This window comes from Calypte anna, chromosome 15 (genome assembly GCF_003957555.1).
Source record: "Calypte anna isolate BGI_N300 chromosome 15, bCalAnn1_v1.p, whole genome shotgun sequence".
Lineage (NCBI taxonomy): Eukaryota > Metazoa > Chordata > Aves > Apodiformes > Trochilidae > Calypte > Calypte anna.
In genome coordinates, this window is record NC_044261.1 from 8,867,575 (window position 1) to 8,886,012 (window position 18,438).

The 18,438-nt window shown below is 47.2% G+C and overlaps 3 protein-coding genes across 3 annotated transcripts in view; all 3 read left to right on the forward strand.

Moving 5' to 3' along the window:
• Positions 1-831: 831 nt before the first annotated feature.
• On the forward strand, positions 832-11,278 carry LOC103536590 (glutathione S-transferase theta-1-like). The gene is made up of 5 exons (XM_030460573.1): positions 832-1,020; positions 3,517-3,604; positions 4,224-4,374; positions 4,945-5,121; positions 5,629-11,278. The coding sequence occupies exons 1-5, from the start codon at positions 909-911 to the stop codon at positions 5,827-5,829; spliced, it is 729 nt and encodes a 242-aa protein (XP_030316433.1). The 5' UTR covers positions 832-908; the 3' UTR covers positions 5,830-11,278.
• Positions 11,279-11,668: 390 nt separating this feature from the next.
• Positions 11,669-14,108, forward strand: DDT (D-dopachrome tautomerase). Its single transcript, XM_030460697.1, has 3 exons — positions 11,669-11,817; positions 11,886-12,061; positions 12,780-14,108. Exons 1-3 carry the CDS (start codon positions 11,710-11,712, stop codon positions 12,850-12,852), a joined length of 357 nt encoding a protein of 118 aa, XP_030316557.1. The 5' UTR covers positions 11,669-11,709; the 3' UTR covers positions 12,853-14,108.
• Positions 14,109-15,403: 1,295 nt separating this feature from the next.
• CABIN1 (calcineurin binding protein 1) overlaps positions 15,404-18,438 on the forward strand; it is a 104,785-nt gene continuing 101,750 nt past the window's right edge. Inside the window, exons 1-2 of the mRNA XM_030460531.1 lie at positions 15,404-15,494; positions 18,132-18,197. Of these exons, the coding sequence (XP_030316391.1) occupies positions 18,195-18,197 (3 nt within the window). The 5' untranslated portion in view covers positions 15,404-15,494; positions 18,132-18,194. The remainder of the gene's footprint in view (positions 15,495-18,131; positions 18,198-18,438) is intronic.

Here is an 18,438-nt window from a genome sequence, read left to right on the forward strand (position 1 = left end):
TATAAATATATTTTTTTGTAATGGTGTCTAATAAAGATTCCTGGGCACAGGAAATAGTGTTGAAGGGATTTTTCACTTCTGTAGTCTTGTTCCTTTCTTGTCATTTTCTTGCCTATGCTTTTCCCTTCTAACATTCAGTACCAGTGGTAATAGCTTGTATTATTAGTTGTTAGAGTGATGTTAATGCAGACTAAAATGTCTGATGTCTAATATGAGTGTGCTAAAGTCAGCTTGTATCCCTTCAAGCCATAAATCTGTATTTGACACACTGGTATTTTTAGCTACCCCTGGCAGGTGTAGCTACCACGTATGCAGCCTGCAACTACCCTTGAAGACCTTCAGCAGAAAAGCCCAAGCTCTGGCTTAATACAGCAGCATTAGCAATACATGACTGGAGCAAACAAAGTGCTGGGAATCTTGGAGGGCTGGGTGTCAGGAAGGGTGGTGGCATCTTGTGTAAAGATGGGAGCAACGTGAGGGTGTTTTATAGCAGTGGAGTGGCATGTGTCATCCTCCTGTGTGTGACCCCTTTCCCAAGCAGTTTTTCCCCAGAGCAGCTGGAATGGAGGAGAGTCGTCTGGTTCTGGAGCTGTGAGCTCCCATCAGCAGGATTGGAGGATCTGCTCCTGCTCCCCTGCAGCCCATCACCGCAGCTTCGGGTTTCCTCCTCAGTGAGCAGTCAGGGGTAGTTGCTAAGACAGGTACGAGGTGTCAGCGAACCTGGAAACTGCCCTGGAAAACCAAAAACTCCGCTGTCCTCTCAGACCACCCTTGCCCGGGCCAGGCCCTCACCGGGCGGGGCTGCCGCGATCCGCCCCCGCGGGAGGGCCCGGGGCTGCTCCGCCCCGCCGGGGCGCGGGGGTGCCGGGACCGGAGAGGCTGAACCGCGTGTGAACGGTGGCGGCAGGATGGGGCTGGAGCTGTACCTGGACCTGCTCTCGCAGCCCTGCCGGGCACTCTACATCTTTGCCCGCAGCAACAACATCCCCTTCGAGTTCAAGAAGGTGGAGCTGATGAAGGGTGAGCAGGACTGGGGGCTGCTTGTGGCAGGGGAGGAGAGGGAGGGTCCTCCCCCATCCCGGGAGTTCTCTGGGTGCCCGGATGCCCCCCGGCCGGGACCCTGGGCTGCCTCTGGCTGGACGAGTATCAGGTTGTCCACTTGCCCCCTCGTTTTTCCACTGGTGACTCAACCAGCCCCAGCAGGGCCAGATGCTGCAGCAGGGCAGGGTGTTCCTCAGCAGCACAGGGCTCTGCATGGCAAAGTGAAAATGGGACCAAATTTCTTTTTTTCTTTTAAGTAGCAGTCTGGGTGCCTGCCCTCCCCTGCAATAAATAGAGCTTTGCAAAGGTGAGTGAGAGCTCTTAGATTGGCTCTGCCTCAGCAGAAATTGGAGATCCACAAAAAAGGACTGCATTTCTGAGAAGAGGTGCTCAGGATGTGCTCAGTGTGAGGCTGTTCCCCATTTAGGGAGGAAACAGCAGCAGAGGTGGAAGGTTCACAGATGGGTGAGGACAGCTGAGCCCTGCGGTTCTTGCTCTCTTAATTCAACTTCCTTAAAGAACTTTGAACCCCAGTAAGCAGCAGCAGCAGTTGCTGCAGAGCAGCTTTTCTCTCAGCAGTGGTTAACAGCCCGTTGGGAAGGACTCTCACACCCAGAGCCCACTGAGAACCTCCTGTGTACAAGTAGGGCAGGACAGCCAGCCACCCCTTGGGGGTTTCATCAGGTCAAGCTGTTTGTGGTCATGTTATTCTGAGAAGGTGGAAGAGAGGCTTGCAAAGTTAGCAAAGTGAGACAGTGCAGCCACCAGGGATCTGAAAAACGTTTGTTTTGTTTTAAACGTTTGGTTTGTATTTAACCCACCTGATAATAGGCAGGAGACTGGCAAAGAGGTATTGTATGTTTCCACCAAAGGATGCCCAAAGATTTGTATCTCCTTTGTAACTGAAGCTGGTAAAAGTTATCCATCAACCTTTCCAGAGCTCTGCTTGAATTGAAACTAAGATAATATACTGAGCATAAAAGTGTCTCAGTAAGTAATGCTTAAGAACAATGAAAGATGAGAAAGCTCCTGGCACTGACATTGATAAAGGAGCAAAAGGCTTCAGCCTGTGACTCAAAGAAACCTCATGTGTGTTGTGGTTTCATCTCTGGGTGTTCCCCTGCATGCCTTGGCTGTGCATTGATTGCACTCTGTTTCTGCTGCCCTCTGACTTGTCTCAGTAGGAAAAAATATTGCTATTGTTTGTAGCTGAGGGCAGGCTCATCTGTGCCTTCCTTTTCTTTCCCAGTAAAGAAACTGGTGAGATACTGGTGCAAAGGAGAGTGGCTGGTAAGTAATGAGAGAAATCTGGTTTATGTGAATGCCGGAGGCACATCCTGTACCTGCAGGGTGTGCACCTCCCATGCTGTGGGGTAAAGGTGAGGTAAGGAGATGTCTACTCAGACTTGAGCTGGTGGATTAATTGTGTCCCCCCAGAAAAGGTCTTTGGTCCCTGGTAGGCTGTGTCTCACAGAAATGGGTGGAAAGAGTGAAGACACTCCTGGAAGGACCTGGAACCTGCACTCCTCGTGTAGGACATCCCAGTGTCTTTTTGGAAGAAGGTGGAGGGACAGGCTGTGAGCCAGGTGGCAGGGGAATAGTCACAAATCAGGTTTGCCAAGTACTGGGAAAACAAAATCCATTTCCAGAGCATCCCCTCTTGCACAGACTCATGATTCTCAGATGACTCATGTAGCAGGACATGGCAGGGGGGGTAGATGTTAGAGAAACTCCAATACAGAGGTTCAGAGCTATGACTGAAGCCAGGGGCTGGAAAAGACTGGCATGAGAGGGGCACAGATCAAGGCTCCTGGGACTGGGTTCAAATGCAATGGAGTGCACTGAGACCTCCAGTGAACAAAGCACCTTCTGTCATGTTCATTCATCTTGGAGGGGGACTGGCAGCTTAAAAGCAAAGTCAGATCCCTATTTGTTCTGATAAAGGTTATGCCAAACCCACAGAAAGAGCTGATTGATAGACCTGTAATGAAGTACCCATGACTTTACATGGAATTACAAAAATCTAATTTCATCTGAGGACTGAAAAAAGAGTTGAATATAAATTACGTTATCTTCCAGAAAAAAATAAAATCCCTTTATCACTGCTTTTGTGGTTCATGTTTCTGACACTAAGATCCCTGTCCTCCAAGGTGCTCATGTTCACTGTGGCTTTGTACAGGGCCAGGCACAAACTTAGAGCTGATAGAGCCCTGAGTTGACAAGTGCTGTTGATATGAAAGGACTTCTAACCATCCCAGCCTTCATGGAGAGCTTGTTCTGGTATGCAGGCAATAAGCAGTAAGCTGGTATCAGTGAAGCCTCTGACACTCTTTGATTGCTTATAAAATTAGAAAAGACTGTATTTGTACTATCAAAACCAGGAACTTGAGGCCAGATGATCCCCATGCTCTCCAGGTGCTTGCAAGCAGGTCCTCAGCATCACTGCTAAGAAAAACTTCTCATTTCCCTCCTCAGGGCAGCACAGGACAGAGGAGTTCCGGAAGGTGAACATCCTGATGAAGGTGCCAGCACTCAAGGATGGTTCTTTCACCTTATCAGAGAGGTGAGGCTCAAATGAGCTCAACCCCCCACTGCAGTATTGGTCATCCCATTGCTTGCATTCTGCCAGTGCAGTTTGGTCTCTAGTGGGGCTCCAGCCCAGGTAGTTGTTTGCCTCCTTCCTATCTTCTCTACTTGTGCATAAAACAAACTTATTGTTTCAAGAGAAACTTTCTCGTGGAAGCAACCCAAACAGCTCAGATTGTGGAAAAATCTGAGCTGCTGCTTGGAGTTACCTTGCCCATGGGTAATGTTTCTAAGCCAAAATACATCTCTGTGTGTCCTCCTGTTCTCTGCCTTCAGGTCAATGCAGCAGATCTGATGCAAGGCACCCACTGCTGGGTGCCCAGGCAGTGCAAAGCTCTGAGTTTAGGAGCTCAGTGCTGTGCATCATGCTTGCTCAAAAATGATGGGTTAACTGTCAGGTGATTGCTGTGCACAGGCAGGCATAAGGTCTGCCCTGTGCTCAGCCTTGTTGGCAGTCATGTCCTGCACTTCTGCCGGAGCCAGCTCAGGTTTGCATTGCTGCTGGCCCAGCAGTGGAGAATCTGGGGGGAGCAGAAAGAATAAAATGCTTTAATCTCACATGATGAGTTCACTGGTCTGCCTTGTTCTCCGGGCAGCATTGCAATCCTCCTGTACCTGGCACGGAAATTCAAGACTCCTGATCACTGGTACCCATCTGACCTGGAGAAAAGGGCAAGAGTTGATGAGTACCTGTCATGGCAGCACATCAACATTCGTGGGAAGGGGAGCAAGCTGTTCTTAACTAAGGTAAGACCACTGTATGCCAAAAACTAAGTGCTCAGAGCTATGAGTGTGATGGCTCAGGATGTACCTTCTGTGTGATACAGGATGTATGTAAGCAAATGTACTGGCCAGGTGACACATAGCAAAACTAGATCTGGAATTGACTTGGCTGCTCAGCTGAGCCTAACTAAGTGTCCTGAGTGTCATGCTGCAGCCACAGATCTGTGCATGCAGTGAGATCCAGTGAATTTGCCCTGGAAGAGCAGCTAACACCAGACACAGCCCACTGCCTTCTGCCCAGCTTCATGGAAAGAATGAACATCTGACTGGAAAACAAAACAGTTGTTTGCAGATGATGCAGCTTTCCCTTGAGAGGAGACTCTTCTTGTGATTGAAATTTTAGACTTTCTAAGGAGGAGGCAAGGACAGGCAGGAATTAATGACTGACTGTAATGTTAATCTGCCAGAAGAGATTAGCAGTGCCAGTTGTTTCCATGTGTTGGTAGTGAGGGAGCCTCAGAAGGCTGCAGTGAGAGGGTATGGACTAAGTTTGGAGGGAAACATAAAAAGCAACTTCTTTCTTCTCCCTCCCAGGCGCTGGTGCCTGTCCTCACAGGCCAGCCACTTTCTCCAGAGAAACTGGAAGGTGTTACTGAAGAGCTGAACATTGTCCTGAAGCAGTTTGAGGAGGTGTTTTTGCAGGACAAGCTCTTCATCGCAGGCAGTGAGATCTCCCTGGCAGACCTTGTAGCACTGGTGGAGCTCATGCAGGTGAGCATCAACCCTAATGCTGTTGGATGTGGAAGATGGGTTGTGGGCAGGCCAGGCCAAGTTGTGGCTGCAGCACCACCACCTCTAATGGCACATCTTTGTCCCTGAGTTTAAAAGTGGTGTTAAATCTTGTTCCTTTTTTACCATAATTGAGTTTGTCAGGGAACACCTACTTTGAGACAGATATCCCTATGGAATTATGAGCAAAATTCCTCAGAAAAAAAGATAAATTACAAATTAAACAGAAATTTGGAAGAGATCCCTTAGTGTGCACGGGCCTCTGTGCATTATACAGCTCTTGGGTTAGCCATGGCTGTGTTTGTTCACTGCACATCCCAGGGGACAGCAGCTGCTGAGGATGACAACACTTCCTGCTAGCTAAAAACCAGAGATGAACTCCACCTCATGTGGTGACTGCCTGCTGCCAGGAGCCAAAAGCTTCATATGGGTCCAATCCCTGCCATGTGTGATGTGTGACTCACTCCTGGGTTCTCACTCTCTCCACAGCCTGTGAGTGCTGGCTACGACCTCTTTGAGGAGAGGCCGAAGCTGGCTCAGTGGCGCAGGCGGGTGGAGGAAGCGGTGGGGAAGCAGCTCTTCCAGGAAGCCCATGAAGGCATCTTGAACATCAAGAGTCTGACTGCTGATAAGATCGCACCTGACGTGCTGGAGCATTTCAAGCACATGGTCCTAAAGCAGGCCAGCTAGAAATGGGGTGATACTTGAAGTAAAATGGTTTATTTTCTGCAAGCTTTTTGTAGTATTTCAGCATTTCTTGATTTCTCTACATGTTATACAGAAACACCAGTCTACAAAATGTACTGCAATCACAGCCTTTCTGAAAGTTAGAAGAGAATTAAAATTTATCTTAGACTGCAGTGAGCTGCTTTCCCCTCTTGGCCACTACAGGACAGGTATGTGAGCTGTAGCCCTATAGGCTTGCTCCAGCACTGCTGGATCCATCTGAGGACAGAGGTGATTCGCCCCATGTGGGTGCTGAGGCCAGGCAGCCTGTTTTGAGTTTTCCAAGTCACAGCAATATAAAAGGGGCAAAGGTTTCCTGAGAGTATAGCAGAGCAGATTTGTCTGAAACAAGTTAAAATCAGTGAAAATGGCTTTTACTTTGCGCTATGCTCAGTTGGGAGATTTTTGCTCTTTGCAGAGGGACAGGTCAAGACCCAGCCTTTGGTGGGGACCCTGCCAGCATTTTGAAGCACCTGGCCACCAGTGACTGCTGTGTCACTTGCACCTGGGAGCAGTAGGGCTGTGCAGGTATCTAAGTGAGGCCTCCAGTTCCTGGGCAGAACAGGGTTAGACCCCTGAGTAAAGATCCTCATGCTGTACCCTACAAAGAACAGCTTGTGCATCTGACAGTAACTTTGCTAGGTGAAGCTGCCGCCAACCAAAGGGTTCTCCTCCCCAAACCATCCTGGTGCTCTGTCCTTTCCCTGGAACAATTCAAGCCAGGCCCTCTCCACTCGTGAGTTTTCCCAGGGCTGGGCCAGCACTGGGGGCAAAGAGAGGGGTAGTGGCCAGCCCTAGGATGGGCAGAGTGCACAGTGTATGAGCTCAGTAACACCTCAAATGCAGTGAATGTTCCACAGCTCTTCTGTCACATCAGACTCTCCAGTAAAGTTAGTGGTTACACTTGCCAGTGTAGCTCTGCTTGGATTTGTAAACAGGATCTGGGAGGAAGAGGCCAGAGATTTGTCCTCCACCCCTTCCCAGTCTCTCCCCTCCATGTCCCACTGTACCCCTCCTGCCTTCCTGTCCTCTTGTCCCTGTGTCCTTTCATTTCCAGGCACAAGCTGTGAGGATTGTTGCAGTTTGCAGAACGGATTTTTCCTTCTTGTTAAGCTTGTTAGTGTCTGTTAGTCTGTGCTGGCTGGTTAGAGCACCCACGGAGATGGCAGCAGAGGAGGCTGGGGGTGAGATCTTGGTCATCTTAATGTGAGACAAGTTATTACAGAGCTCAGAAAAGGTGAAAGTAGTCACCCAAATCTGTCTACACATCTCTTCAGCTGGACCTGCTGATCTGGAGGAATGAGCCAGCTGCCTCTTCTGTTTGTTTCCTTGCCTCTTCCTGTGTGTTCAAAAGGGCACCATGAGCCACAGCTTGCAACGCACATCCCTGCAGAGTGAGTTAAAGCAGCCAAGCAGGCTGGTCACTTTTACTTTCCTGTCTTCCAACCTGCAGGAAATCCTAAATGTCAGCAGTGAAAAAGCCTTTTTCAGATTCAGTGCTGACACAGACAGGGATACTTGTCATCTTACCTGATTTTTTACTGGAGTTTGTTGAGGACAGCCTATTGCACTCCAGCCAGCAAAGCTGGTGACAGCAGCTTTCTTCTTGCCCTGTAGGTGCTGCTCTGCTCTACTCCAGCAACTTGCCTGCACAACCACGTCTTTTCCTCTAGAACCAGTTTACCACAGCCACCATCTGGGCTTCTGTGCCCAGGTCCTCCTCTGCTGCCTCCCTGCAGCTGCCCAGCTTTGGCACACACTGCTGTCAGCATGTTTGTATTTTCCCTGACTTCCAGATTCCTTCTCCCTTTTTTGAAAAGAGCAAACCTCTTGCCACCAGCGCAATAAATTCCTCCCACAGCTTCTGTTGAAGTAGAGGCAGAGCAGACAATCTATCAAAAACAAGAGCCTGCTCTATAGTGTGCTAATCTTGGCAGCCCTCAGACCGGGCTTGGTAGCAGAGCTCTCCAGAATCTCGAGAGAGGACTGTGCATGCAAAACCATTGCACAAGCCAAAGCAATATAAAGTATATTTTCTTATTTATGATATTTGCAGCACAAGAGCTCCCTGTAAGAGAGCTGAGCTGGTTTTCTGCTTGCTCAAAACAAGGAGCAAGTTCTTAAACATCGCCCATTGTGTGCGACAAGGTGGGACCATGTCATTTGTCATTGTCTGGTGCTCCTCTGTTGCCACTGTCACACTCATCAGCTACCTCCTCACTGCATCAGCCGTGATGACAGGAGGAGATTTTAAATAGTTTTCCCAGAGTCTTCTTTAATCTACCCCACCTGAGCTGTAGGTTCATTCTCCCAATGAAGCTGCGTGTATTTCAGGGTGCATTTGGGGCCTTTCAATGCACAATGAAAAAAGCACCTCCCCAGAGTAACTCCTTGGATGGCAATCAAGTTGTACAACAGATAAATCTGCCTTGCTCTTGTTTATTCTCACTCTAAATCATGGAGATAATGCAACTCATCCTTCTACTTTGCCTTTTGCTGTCTCTCCACCTCCCCCATTTTGTTCCCATGTCATTTGATCTTGAGAGCCCCAAGAACTGCCTGCCAAATCCCAGCAACTTGTGCCAGCATTTTGTTTGCCTCAGTGCAAGATCTGTTCTGTGTCCACTCTCCTCTCACCTGAGTATGGACACTACTTAAACCTCCAGTGACCATTTATCTTACTGTTCTCATTAATTTTCCTCAACTCCTGTCAGGGGCTATTTGGAAATAGGTGAAAGCCTGTGATTTCTACAATAAAGTAGAGCTGGGATACAAAAAACATGAGGAATGTTTAAGAAAACATATATAAAACTTCATACATTTTCTAAATGATAAAGAAATACACTGCAAAAATTACTGCAATTTTTTTCTGTGTTGTTCCTGTTTCCAAAAGCTGATAAAGTACAGGGAAGAAAAATGGCCTTTGAGGTGATGGAGGCAAATGAAAATGCAGTGCTAAAAGCAGTAGCCTAGAGCTAGGAATAATGCCATATAGCATGACCAGATAAAAATGTCTCTTTGGTTGTGTGGGCTGTGCAGTGCAGTCATCAAATTGGAAAAAAATCTTGAGGAAGGAACATCTCCAGGAGGCACATGGGAAGATCTTTGTAGTCCAGATAGGACTAATGGATCAAATGAACCATAAATAAAGGAGCAAGGTGAGGCCATGCTGCTCATCTTGCTACCCACTGATGAGATCAACCAACTTTTCTCAATGGTATCTGTGAGTAGGGACATGAAACCATTTTGAAGCAGAAAGACTTGCTGTGCAGAGCCACATTCACACCCCTTTTCCCCACTCCCTTGACATTTAAGATTTCTTTGCACTGAAGGAGTTTGACATGAACTCAAGGACCTGCCACAATACTGTACAAGCTTCAACTCCAGCATGTTGGTGCTGCATGCTGGTGCTCCAGAAGGTAAATTGCACTGCTGGGGAACTGAAAGATGTGTGTACACAGCCCCTCTCCCTATTCTGGTCAAGAACCTGAAAAAAATCTTAGTTCTAAATCTGAACAATGACTGAAAATAGGTGCCATGGTGCAATGGAGTCAATACTTCATTTTGAGATGCAGCTTGTTCAGCAGACTCTGGCAGACTCTGAAGACTCTCTTCAGTCTAACAGTATTCCCCATTCCTATGGGGTTCTCAGAGCAGAAGTCTTGGCAGACTTGGCAGGTATAAAATGAAGCACCTGAAAGTGTTCCAGTTTGTAATTTAGGCAGTCAACGAGCTCAGTCCTGGCTCAGCATCCAAACCTTTTCACCAGCTTTTATAATGATCCTTTATACAAGTAAAAGAGCAACTGATCCTCCAGTTCCCTCTCTCTGAGGTTCCTGCAGCTCTTTCCAAGGATTTGTGCATGACATACAAGCTGCCTGGCACAGGACTGATAAAAAGGAGTCAGCTGAGCCAAGGTGGGTTTGACTGGGGGTGACTTTGCTCTGAGTGGCTCAGCTGCTCTATCTTCCAGAGTCCCAGAAGGGCCTGTACGCAGCCCCATGTCACCTTCCCTAAATCACACAGCTGTGAAACACTACAGGCTCCATGCAAGGGCTTGAATTCAGTGTGAGCTTCTTTAGTTCTGCCTTGCTTGTGTGGAAATCTAAAATGGCAGGCAGGGGAGAAAGGAAAGTCACTGCAGAGGTAATACTTGCAGGGAAGCTCTCCATGCTTCACTGCCATTCAGGCATCACCTTGCAGTGCTGGGCAGAGACCATATGACCAAAGAATTATCTCCTGAACTGAAAACCATACTGAGATCTAGGAGTGGAAGATTTATACTGGCTTAGAGATGTTGCTCAAGGGCCCTGTTTGCAGTGTGACATATTCCTGCAGGGACATGCTGTGAGGACAACCATTTACCTTGTGAAATGATGCAAAAGTGGGCTGCTGAGCCCCTGCAGCATCAGCCAAGGCTAGGGGAGTAAAGGACAGTCCCAACCTCTCACTTCATAGAATTACAGAATAATTTGTGTTGAGAGAGACCTTAAAGATCATGCAGTTCCCATCTTCTCTTTTCCATTTGGAGGCTTTCCATTATGCTGGTCTCTTGTAACACGGTGTGGTTTTGGACATGAAATGGGAAGAGATTTTTGTATTTGAAATAATGAGAGAGAAATAGCAAACTGAATTCTAAATGCAATCTTACCTGGAGGCAGTGACTCCCAGCAATCAGGCAGAGGTGGGTTTGCACCCTGGGTTTGCAAGGTGGTTGAATACCTCCATGGCCTTAATTTTGGTGACAAGTTAGGATCACCTCTTCTATTTACAAGCTTTTAACTTTCTGTAAATTTACCCTGGAATCTAAGAGTTTTCCTGAGTTATTTCATCTGATGCTTTCCTGGATTTGATGGGAGTGTCTGATTTGCCACTTACCACCTCAAGCAGCCAGCCCCTGCCTGTCTCTTTTTGAGTCTCTCTTCAGTCTCTCTCCTAGAAATCTGCCTCCAGCCTTTTTGCTGACTGGTTCATCTACACTGCTCCTTGTGCCAGTATTGTGTTTATTAGCAGCAGTGAAGCCCAAGCATTTTCTCCAGCAGAAAAAATAAGCAATTCCCATAAATTTTCATTAGGATTTTCTAGAACTGCAGAAAGCAAAAAAAAACACATTACACAGGGCCCATTTTCACAACAGTGTTGTGCCTTAAACAAGATGATCTTTTAATCTCACTGGTTGGTAACTTCTTGCTGTAAATGGGCACATACACCCCTCACTGGACAGTGAGTGGCTCAGCATCTGAGGAAAATGATTTCTAGATTAGGCTGCTCTGATGTGTGGATTACACTGTCCCTGAGACACAGCCTGCCAGGGGCACTTTCATCAACTTTGGAGTTCAAAGTCCTGATTGCAGAAGCTTGTTTGGTCATGATATATTTCGGTTAAAATAATAAACCTCTCTGCTTGCCTTTTGATTTCTTGTAGTGCTTTTTCCTGATAACTCACTGCTCTGCCAGTCCCAGCCCTCTCTGCACAGGCAGATCTCTGTCACAGTGACCAGAACTGTCTTCCCGTCCACAGAAAGGGCCATCACAAAACTCATCTCAGCCTTCTGGCAGTGAGACACCATTTTTTACTCTCACACTCTCTAACACATCTCCCACGGTAAAAAGCAGAAAGCCCGAAAGCCAGCGGGTGCAATTGGGATTAAACAGAAAAACCAAAGTTCTGCCTGGGGCTGGCATAGGGCGAGGGGCGGTGGGACCATCCTCTTGCTCCAAGCTGTCCCGGGAGGGGGGGAAGGGCACCAGACCCCCCAGTTCCGCCCCGCCGGGGCTGGGCCGTCCGGGGCGCTTGGGGGGCGGAGCGGGTCCGGGCGGAGGAGGAGCGGGGTCAGAACCGCCATGCCGTTCGTGGAGCTGGAAACCAGTCTGCCGGCTGAGCGGCTGCCCCCGGGGCTGGCCCAGGGGCTCTGCGCTGCCACCGCTGACATCTTGGGCAAACCGGCGGAGGTGAGTGCGGGGCGGGGGGCGGCGGGTCCGGGTCCGGGTTTGGGTCCTGACAGTGCCTGTTTCGGCAGCGGGTGAACGTGACGGTGCGGAGCGGGCTGCCCATGGTGGTGTCCGGCTCTGCAGAGCCCTGTGCCCAGCTGCACGTCTCCTCCATCGGCGTGGTGGGCTCGGCGGAGCAGAACCAGCGGCACAGCGCCCGCTTCTTCGACTTCCTGACGGCCCAGCTGGGGCTCGGCCCCGAGCGGTGAGTGCGGGCCCGGCCCGGCTCGGGAACGGGAGAGGCTCTTGTGTCGGGTGGGTGTGCTATGGGAGGCTGTGGGACACAGCAACACAGGTATAAAGTGATGATAGTGATGATGTAGGTTTCCAGGACCTATATGAGATTCGAGTCTAATCTAGATCCGAGGCTTGCTTGCAAACATTGAATGTTCTTGGATGCTGAGCCCCAGACACATGGCTTATGTCCAGGTAAAACTGGTTTGCACTTACTAAACAGTCTGGGAACACTTGTTCTCTGAAGATGGGTAGTTCTGGTTGGTGTCGTTGACATAAGACCCTGGGTGTTGGTAGAGTTTTGCAGTGGGTCACCATGCCGAATGCTGGAACAAGGCTGAAGGGAAGCCTTGTCCCTCCCTGCCCCTCTTCACCATCTCCCCAAGGAGAGTAATAGCATTTCCCTGCCTCTTCGGTGGTCAACAAGATGATCAGCTGCTTGGGCCCTTCTAAAATGGGCACATATTTTGTATGAACAGTGCTCAGATCCCGTCTGCTTTTCAGTTTGTGTGGGTGAAGTCTGGCACCTCTTTGTAAACTTGCCCCTACACAGCTTATATTTTAGTTAACACCATCTGAGCCAGCGAGAGCTTAGTGCAGATTTTCTACCTTGCTGCAAATTGGACAGGAATAATATTTAATCATAAATTAATGTTTCTTGTCCACTTTTTGCTCTTATACCTGAAAAGGATTGTCATCCGCTTTTACCCGCTGGAGCCCTGGCAGATTGGAAAGAACAGGACAGTCATGACATTCCTGTGATTGCTTGAGTGGCCACTTGGAACAAAGCAATGATGAAGACAACGTAGAGATGACCAGCTCCATCTACTTGTTTCTTCTTATAATCAAATCTGGGTAGCTCTGCACCTTCACCTGATAATTCACTTTTGTCTTTGTGTTCCTTGAACACAAAGCTGAAGAGTGAGGCAATCAGATGTACTAATTTTATTAAAATAGTTCAAGGTCTTTGTCTCAAGCCTGTCTTGCAGCACTCACTGCTTGTGCCTGTGAGTGGTGATGGCAATATATGGGCTGAGAAGAAGCTCTCCTGCAGTAGAAAAAACTTGAACTCTAGAGCACATATGGCACTATTGAGGACCAGGGAGGTTCCTGGGTTCATCCAAATTTCCTCATAGTTTGCAAGGCAGGAAAATCCTTCTTTTTGTTTCTCTGTGGCAGCAGAAGTGTCCAGGGCAGGCTCAGAAGACCTAGGAGTCAAATTCTTCTCTTTAGGCTCCTTAAAAGCCCTTTTGGGAAAGGGATGTGATTATAGAATAGGAAATTTATGTATTTATATAATTCTATTTAAGGCTCATACCAGATTCTGTGCTTTGGCATTGCCAGCCCTGTTGGCTGCTCCTAAAAACTTATTTCTCTGCAAGATTTCCATGGCTGAATGTTTGCCGATGACAGTGTGTAAGGGAGAGTCTCTTGTGAAGAATTGCACTGTGCCACAGGAAAATATTTTGAAGGTTCTGCTACTGACAGCTTTAATTCCTGTCATTCATCCAGCTGTTCACTATGTTTCTACTCACCCCACTGTTATGGGGGGTTTTGGGTTGATGCAGCATCTCACTGTGTTCTGTCAGTTGTGTTTTCAGCTCACTGTTCCTGCAGGGAAGTGTTTTGGGTGGTTTAGGACCCATACGCTCCCTCACTTTATAACTGGAATACGCATGGCATTTTACTTCTCCACTTTGTAACAGGGAGTTCAGGAGCTCAAAGGATGTGAGAACATGTCCTCAGGACATGGAAGTCCACGTGAACACAAGGCTGAAGGGTGCTTCTGCACTCCTTTGGCATTCTGATTAGAGTTTTACTTGTTTATGACTTGAGGTCTTAAGATAGTTGAAAATAATTGAATTACCGTTTGAAGTTGGTTTGTTCCATGTGCATCATAAACATCATCTGTGTTTGTAAAATCTGTCAGAAATATAGTACCAAACACAAATTTGTGTGTCAGGCTATGGGGAGGGGGGGCTACACCTTATCTGATTAATAAAAAGTATCAAAGCCTTTTTTTGGTAAGGTTGAGTTTATTGGCTTACAGCATTGGGGACATGGGCAGCTGTGATAACCATCTGCAAGTACTGAGAGCTAAAACCCCCAATGTTTGTTGCTTTTGTTTCCCATCTGGAGAACTTCAGATACACCACCCTTATCTAGGGCTCAGCAATAATGTGGTAAAACCCCTTTTTCCTTGAATGCTAAGGATAGATTGTCCTGCTTCCATGGGATGGAGCCTGCCTGAGTCTGGATTTAATATCCCAGATCTGGTAGATCTTTCTGTGGTTGCACTGACTCTGAAACTTCCCAGGCCTACCCTCTTAAAGTGAATAGTATTTCTGCTGTCAGAAATGGCCTTGCTTGGTTTATTTGGGAACCCTTCTCAGACATATTTGCAAACTCAAAGGTAACAACCTGATTTCCAACCCTGTGTAACCATTGCTTCCAACCTTTGAAGTGAGGACAATCTTTGTGTTTACACAGAGGACCAGCGAGGCCCTGAGCAGCTGAAGGGCACTATGGACTAGTAAATATATATTATTATATGGAGTGTTAGGGAAGCACAATGGCTTTCAGTCACCCTGCAGGCAGAGCTGTGTGGGGCTGCTGTACACAACCCTGTTCCTTGTCACGATGAAAAGAGGGGAGTTCCTTTCTCCCACAAACAGGACCCTAGAGGTTCATGTGTTGGGTATGAAGAGGATTGTTCCTCACAGTGCTTATTCAGTGAAACCCTTGAGCACAGGCTTAGTGTCACCAGAGCGTTGTGACCAGGGGAGGCTTTCAGTGTGATTTTATCCCACTCAGGTCAAGGCCTGAGCGTGTCCCTCTCAGCCTGTGCCTGCTCTGAGCCTTTCCCACACCGCTCCTGCCCTGGGGGGACTGCGCTCCCTTTCTTTGAAAACTCGCTGCAAAATGGCGGCCTCGCGTTTAAATAAAACGATTCCCTCGAGGAGCTGAGGCGGTCACCGTTCGGCTGGGCCGCTGCCTCATCTCCTCCACCTGCCGCCATCCCTACCCCCTCCCTCGCTTCCCAGGGACAGAGAAGCGCGTTCCCATCTCCAGCTGCGAGATGCCCGGGAGAAAAAAACCAACAAAAACAGAGTTTGGGATGATTGGCAAACGCCTGGGAAGGGGCACCAGGAATTTATTTCACGTTTTACACACACGTCACAGAGCGAACCCGCAACCCCGCTCAGCCCCTTCCCGCCTCCCTCAGCCCCCCACGTCCATTGGCTGGCTATGGAACAGCTGCTCGGCCAATGAGCAGCCTGCTTATTGACGTGTTGTGTTCCCTGGGGAGGTTGCCGCGGAGACCGCCGGTGAGGCCGCGTCCCCGGGGAGTCGCCGCTCGCCTGAGGAGCCGCACCGGGAGCCCCGCGGCGGGAGGCCTTGAGGTGAGTGTCCCGTGGAAGGACGTGAGGATCTGCCGGGGCTCTGCCCCCTCGGCCTGCCCGCCGGTGAGTGCAGCGGCCACAGCCCGGCTCGGCGGGGCCCCGCCTGCTCTCCTCCGGGGAGCCACGGCCTGAGGTAAACGTGGGTTCCCGCCCTCCCTCGGCCCTTGTGCCGCCCCCGGGAAGGGGGGGGAGCCCGGCGGGCGGTGTGAGCCGCGTCCCCGGTCCTCTGTGCGGGAAGCTGCCGGTTAAACGGCTTTTGCTGAAATGCGGCGGCGGTGATCGCTGCGGTTAGAGACCAACCCGAAACAAAGCGAAAATCCAGTGATTGCTTTGTTGTGGGTTTTTTTGTTTTTTAATTTTTTCAAACGTGTGTTCTTAGTGTGTGGATCCCAAGTGTAGCAGCAACAACAAGAGCCGGCAAAGCCCAGATCTCCCCTTGCTCCTTAAGTTGAAGTTGAGACTCACACAAGCAGTGGGGACAGGAGCTGCCATTTGAAATGTTTACTGGCGTTTTAAACTACTTTGGAAAAAGGAGAGAAGAGTTTGACGGCAAAAGGCTTTTTTAGAGGGTGTGCTCACCTGCCATAGCCACAGGTTCACAGCTGAGACCCTCTTGCTGCTGAAAGATTTCATACCGGTTTGTAATGCTTTATATTAAAGACTGATTAAGCTTTTTTTCCCCCCACCTAATTGATGGAGCAATGTTCCTCTCAAAGAGTTTGAAGTGACAGACTCAATTCTTGCATGTTATGATGCTGCTGTAACTCAGTCTGCAGTTAGGTTTGCAACCATGTGCAGTGCCTGGTTTAAAAAATAAATGAAACAACCCCCCCTGTCCCTGACACAGCAGTGCAAAAGCTGTGTGGAGGTAATATCCTTGCCGTGTTTTCAAAACCATTACACTGTTTGGTTATGATCTCTTAACCTGGCCACACCAGGGAGAAGAGGAGCTAAATATTTGTTACAAAATTTCTGTATAAATAAGAAGTAGGATTAAAATTGCTGTCCCCCCTTTTCTGCAGTTTCACTGATCTGTCCACAGAAGTAAATTCCTGGCTGTAATGCCTCTCCTGTCGACTTCCTATGCCACCCTGAGCAAGCAAGATGATGTGGATTTGGCAAGACTGGAGCATATTTCTGAATATAGGCATATCTTTAAGTCATTTGGGGTCATGCAGTCTGATTTAACTGGATGTCATAAACATCAGCACCTTCTGTCAAAAGCTGGAGTGTTCAGTATTTCTGAAAGAGTTAATCATTACTCTCTGCATGTATATTTTCTTTATATTCAAAGTAGACAATCTGCCCTGGAAGAGATTTAAAGTTTTATTTATATTTGTTTAGTAACTTAAAGAGCAAAATGCTTCACTGCTCTGCAGCTGTCAGTGGTTTAGTGTCAAGCAAGGAGAGTGGTTCATGGGCAAGCAAAGTATCATTGCTGAATGAATGAAAATTCTGTCAAAGCATAATTACCTGTACATGTAAAACTAATCAAGATGATGTGTGAATTGAATTCAGCTTATAGGTCAAAACTCCCACTGCTTCCTGCTGTGGTTAATTCCAGACTTATTCTATTAATGTGTTCTCCAATATTAAAGACTGCTTTTAGCCTGTCGTGTATGTGTCACCTTTTTTTGAGTGGATGTGATGGTTTTATCACATAACGAAGCATTCCTAAAAAAGCAGCACAGATACCTTTTATGGGTTTTTTGCCTTTCCTAACGTTATTTTTCAAGTATTTAATAGAATACAAAATACAGGCTTAGTTATGAGAAAAAAAGGCTTATAGATTATAAATAGATTTCCCCCTTTAACCTTTTTTATCAGTGGTAAAAAAGACTGAAAATACTAGTATTCTTCCTTCAGAATGTAGAAATATTAATTAGTAATAAGCTCAGTTTCTTTTTGTTTGCCTAGATCCAGTTAATCTAAGTGCTTATGCAATAGCTATAACTTCCATTTGTGTTAGAGGTGGTCTGTAGAAGGGATAGCAGTAATAACATTTTTAATCAGAATGCTTTTCAGTCACAGACAGTATTTTGAGCAATGGCTGATTATCCACCACAGCCTTGTGTAGCAGTCTGACTCAGATACCTTCCATTTTTTTCCCTTTCCACTTCTGTAAATATCCACAAGTGGTGGGCTTTCTAGATGTGAGAGAGCACTTCAGGGTGTGCTATAGGTAACAGGCACAGAAAAGCTTCCTTAATGGTTTTTAACATAACTGAAGATAAGCTAATAAGCTAAAATGATTCATGGTCAGATTATTCAAGAAGCTTTTTTTGTTTTACCTTTTGTTATTAGAGGAATCAATATATTGCTAATAACCTTATAGCTGTAGTTATGCTACTAGTATTTTTACTCTCCTCCTTCTGCCAGGACTAGAGCCTTGACAGCCTAAATTAATGAATTTACTTAACTTTGTATTTTAGCCCCTGTCTCTAGCTAAAATTCATTTAATATTATTCCTAGGTGGTAGGACAGTTTATCTCTTGGCATGGGGTGGTGGTGACATAGGTTACTGATCATTGTATGGTGGTTAATTGGTTATTGATTAAAGTATTTCCAGCATGTCTTTTACTTACGAGTGCTTTCATTCTGGGCAGAATAAATACTCTAATCCTGTTTTATTTCCAGACCTGCTTGTGTTAGGCCCTTCCTCCTAATCCTGAAAAAAAGAAGGTGTGAATATCTCTGAACATGGTAAGGGCTTATTGAGGTGATTTTAAGATGTTTTGGTAGAAACAAAACAGAAAATTTTCTCTTTTGCTGGTGCTAAAAATAAATTGACATAATGAGAACAATTGTTTTGGAGTGATTGTAGTTACTGTTAAATTAGGAAATTTAAAAAAAAACCCTATAATTTTTATGTCCTAGGGAACATTACTTACAAGGCACTGGGAATGTTTTATCATCTGATTTAGGGAGGGGATTATTCTGAGAT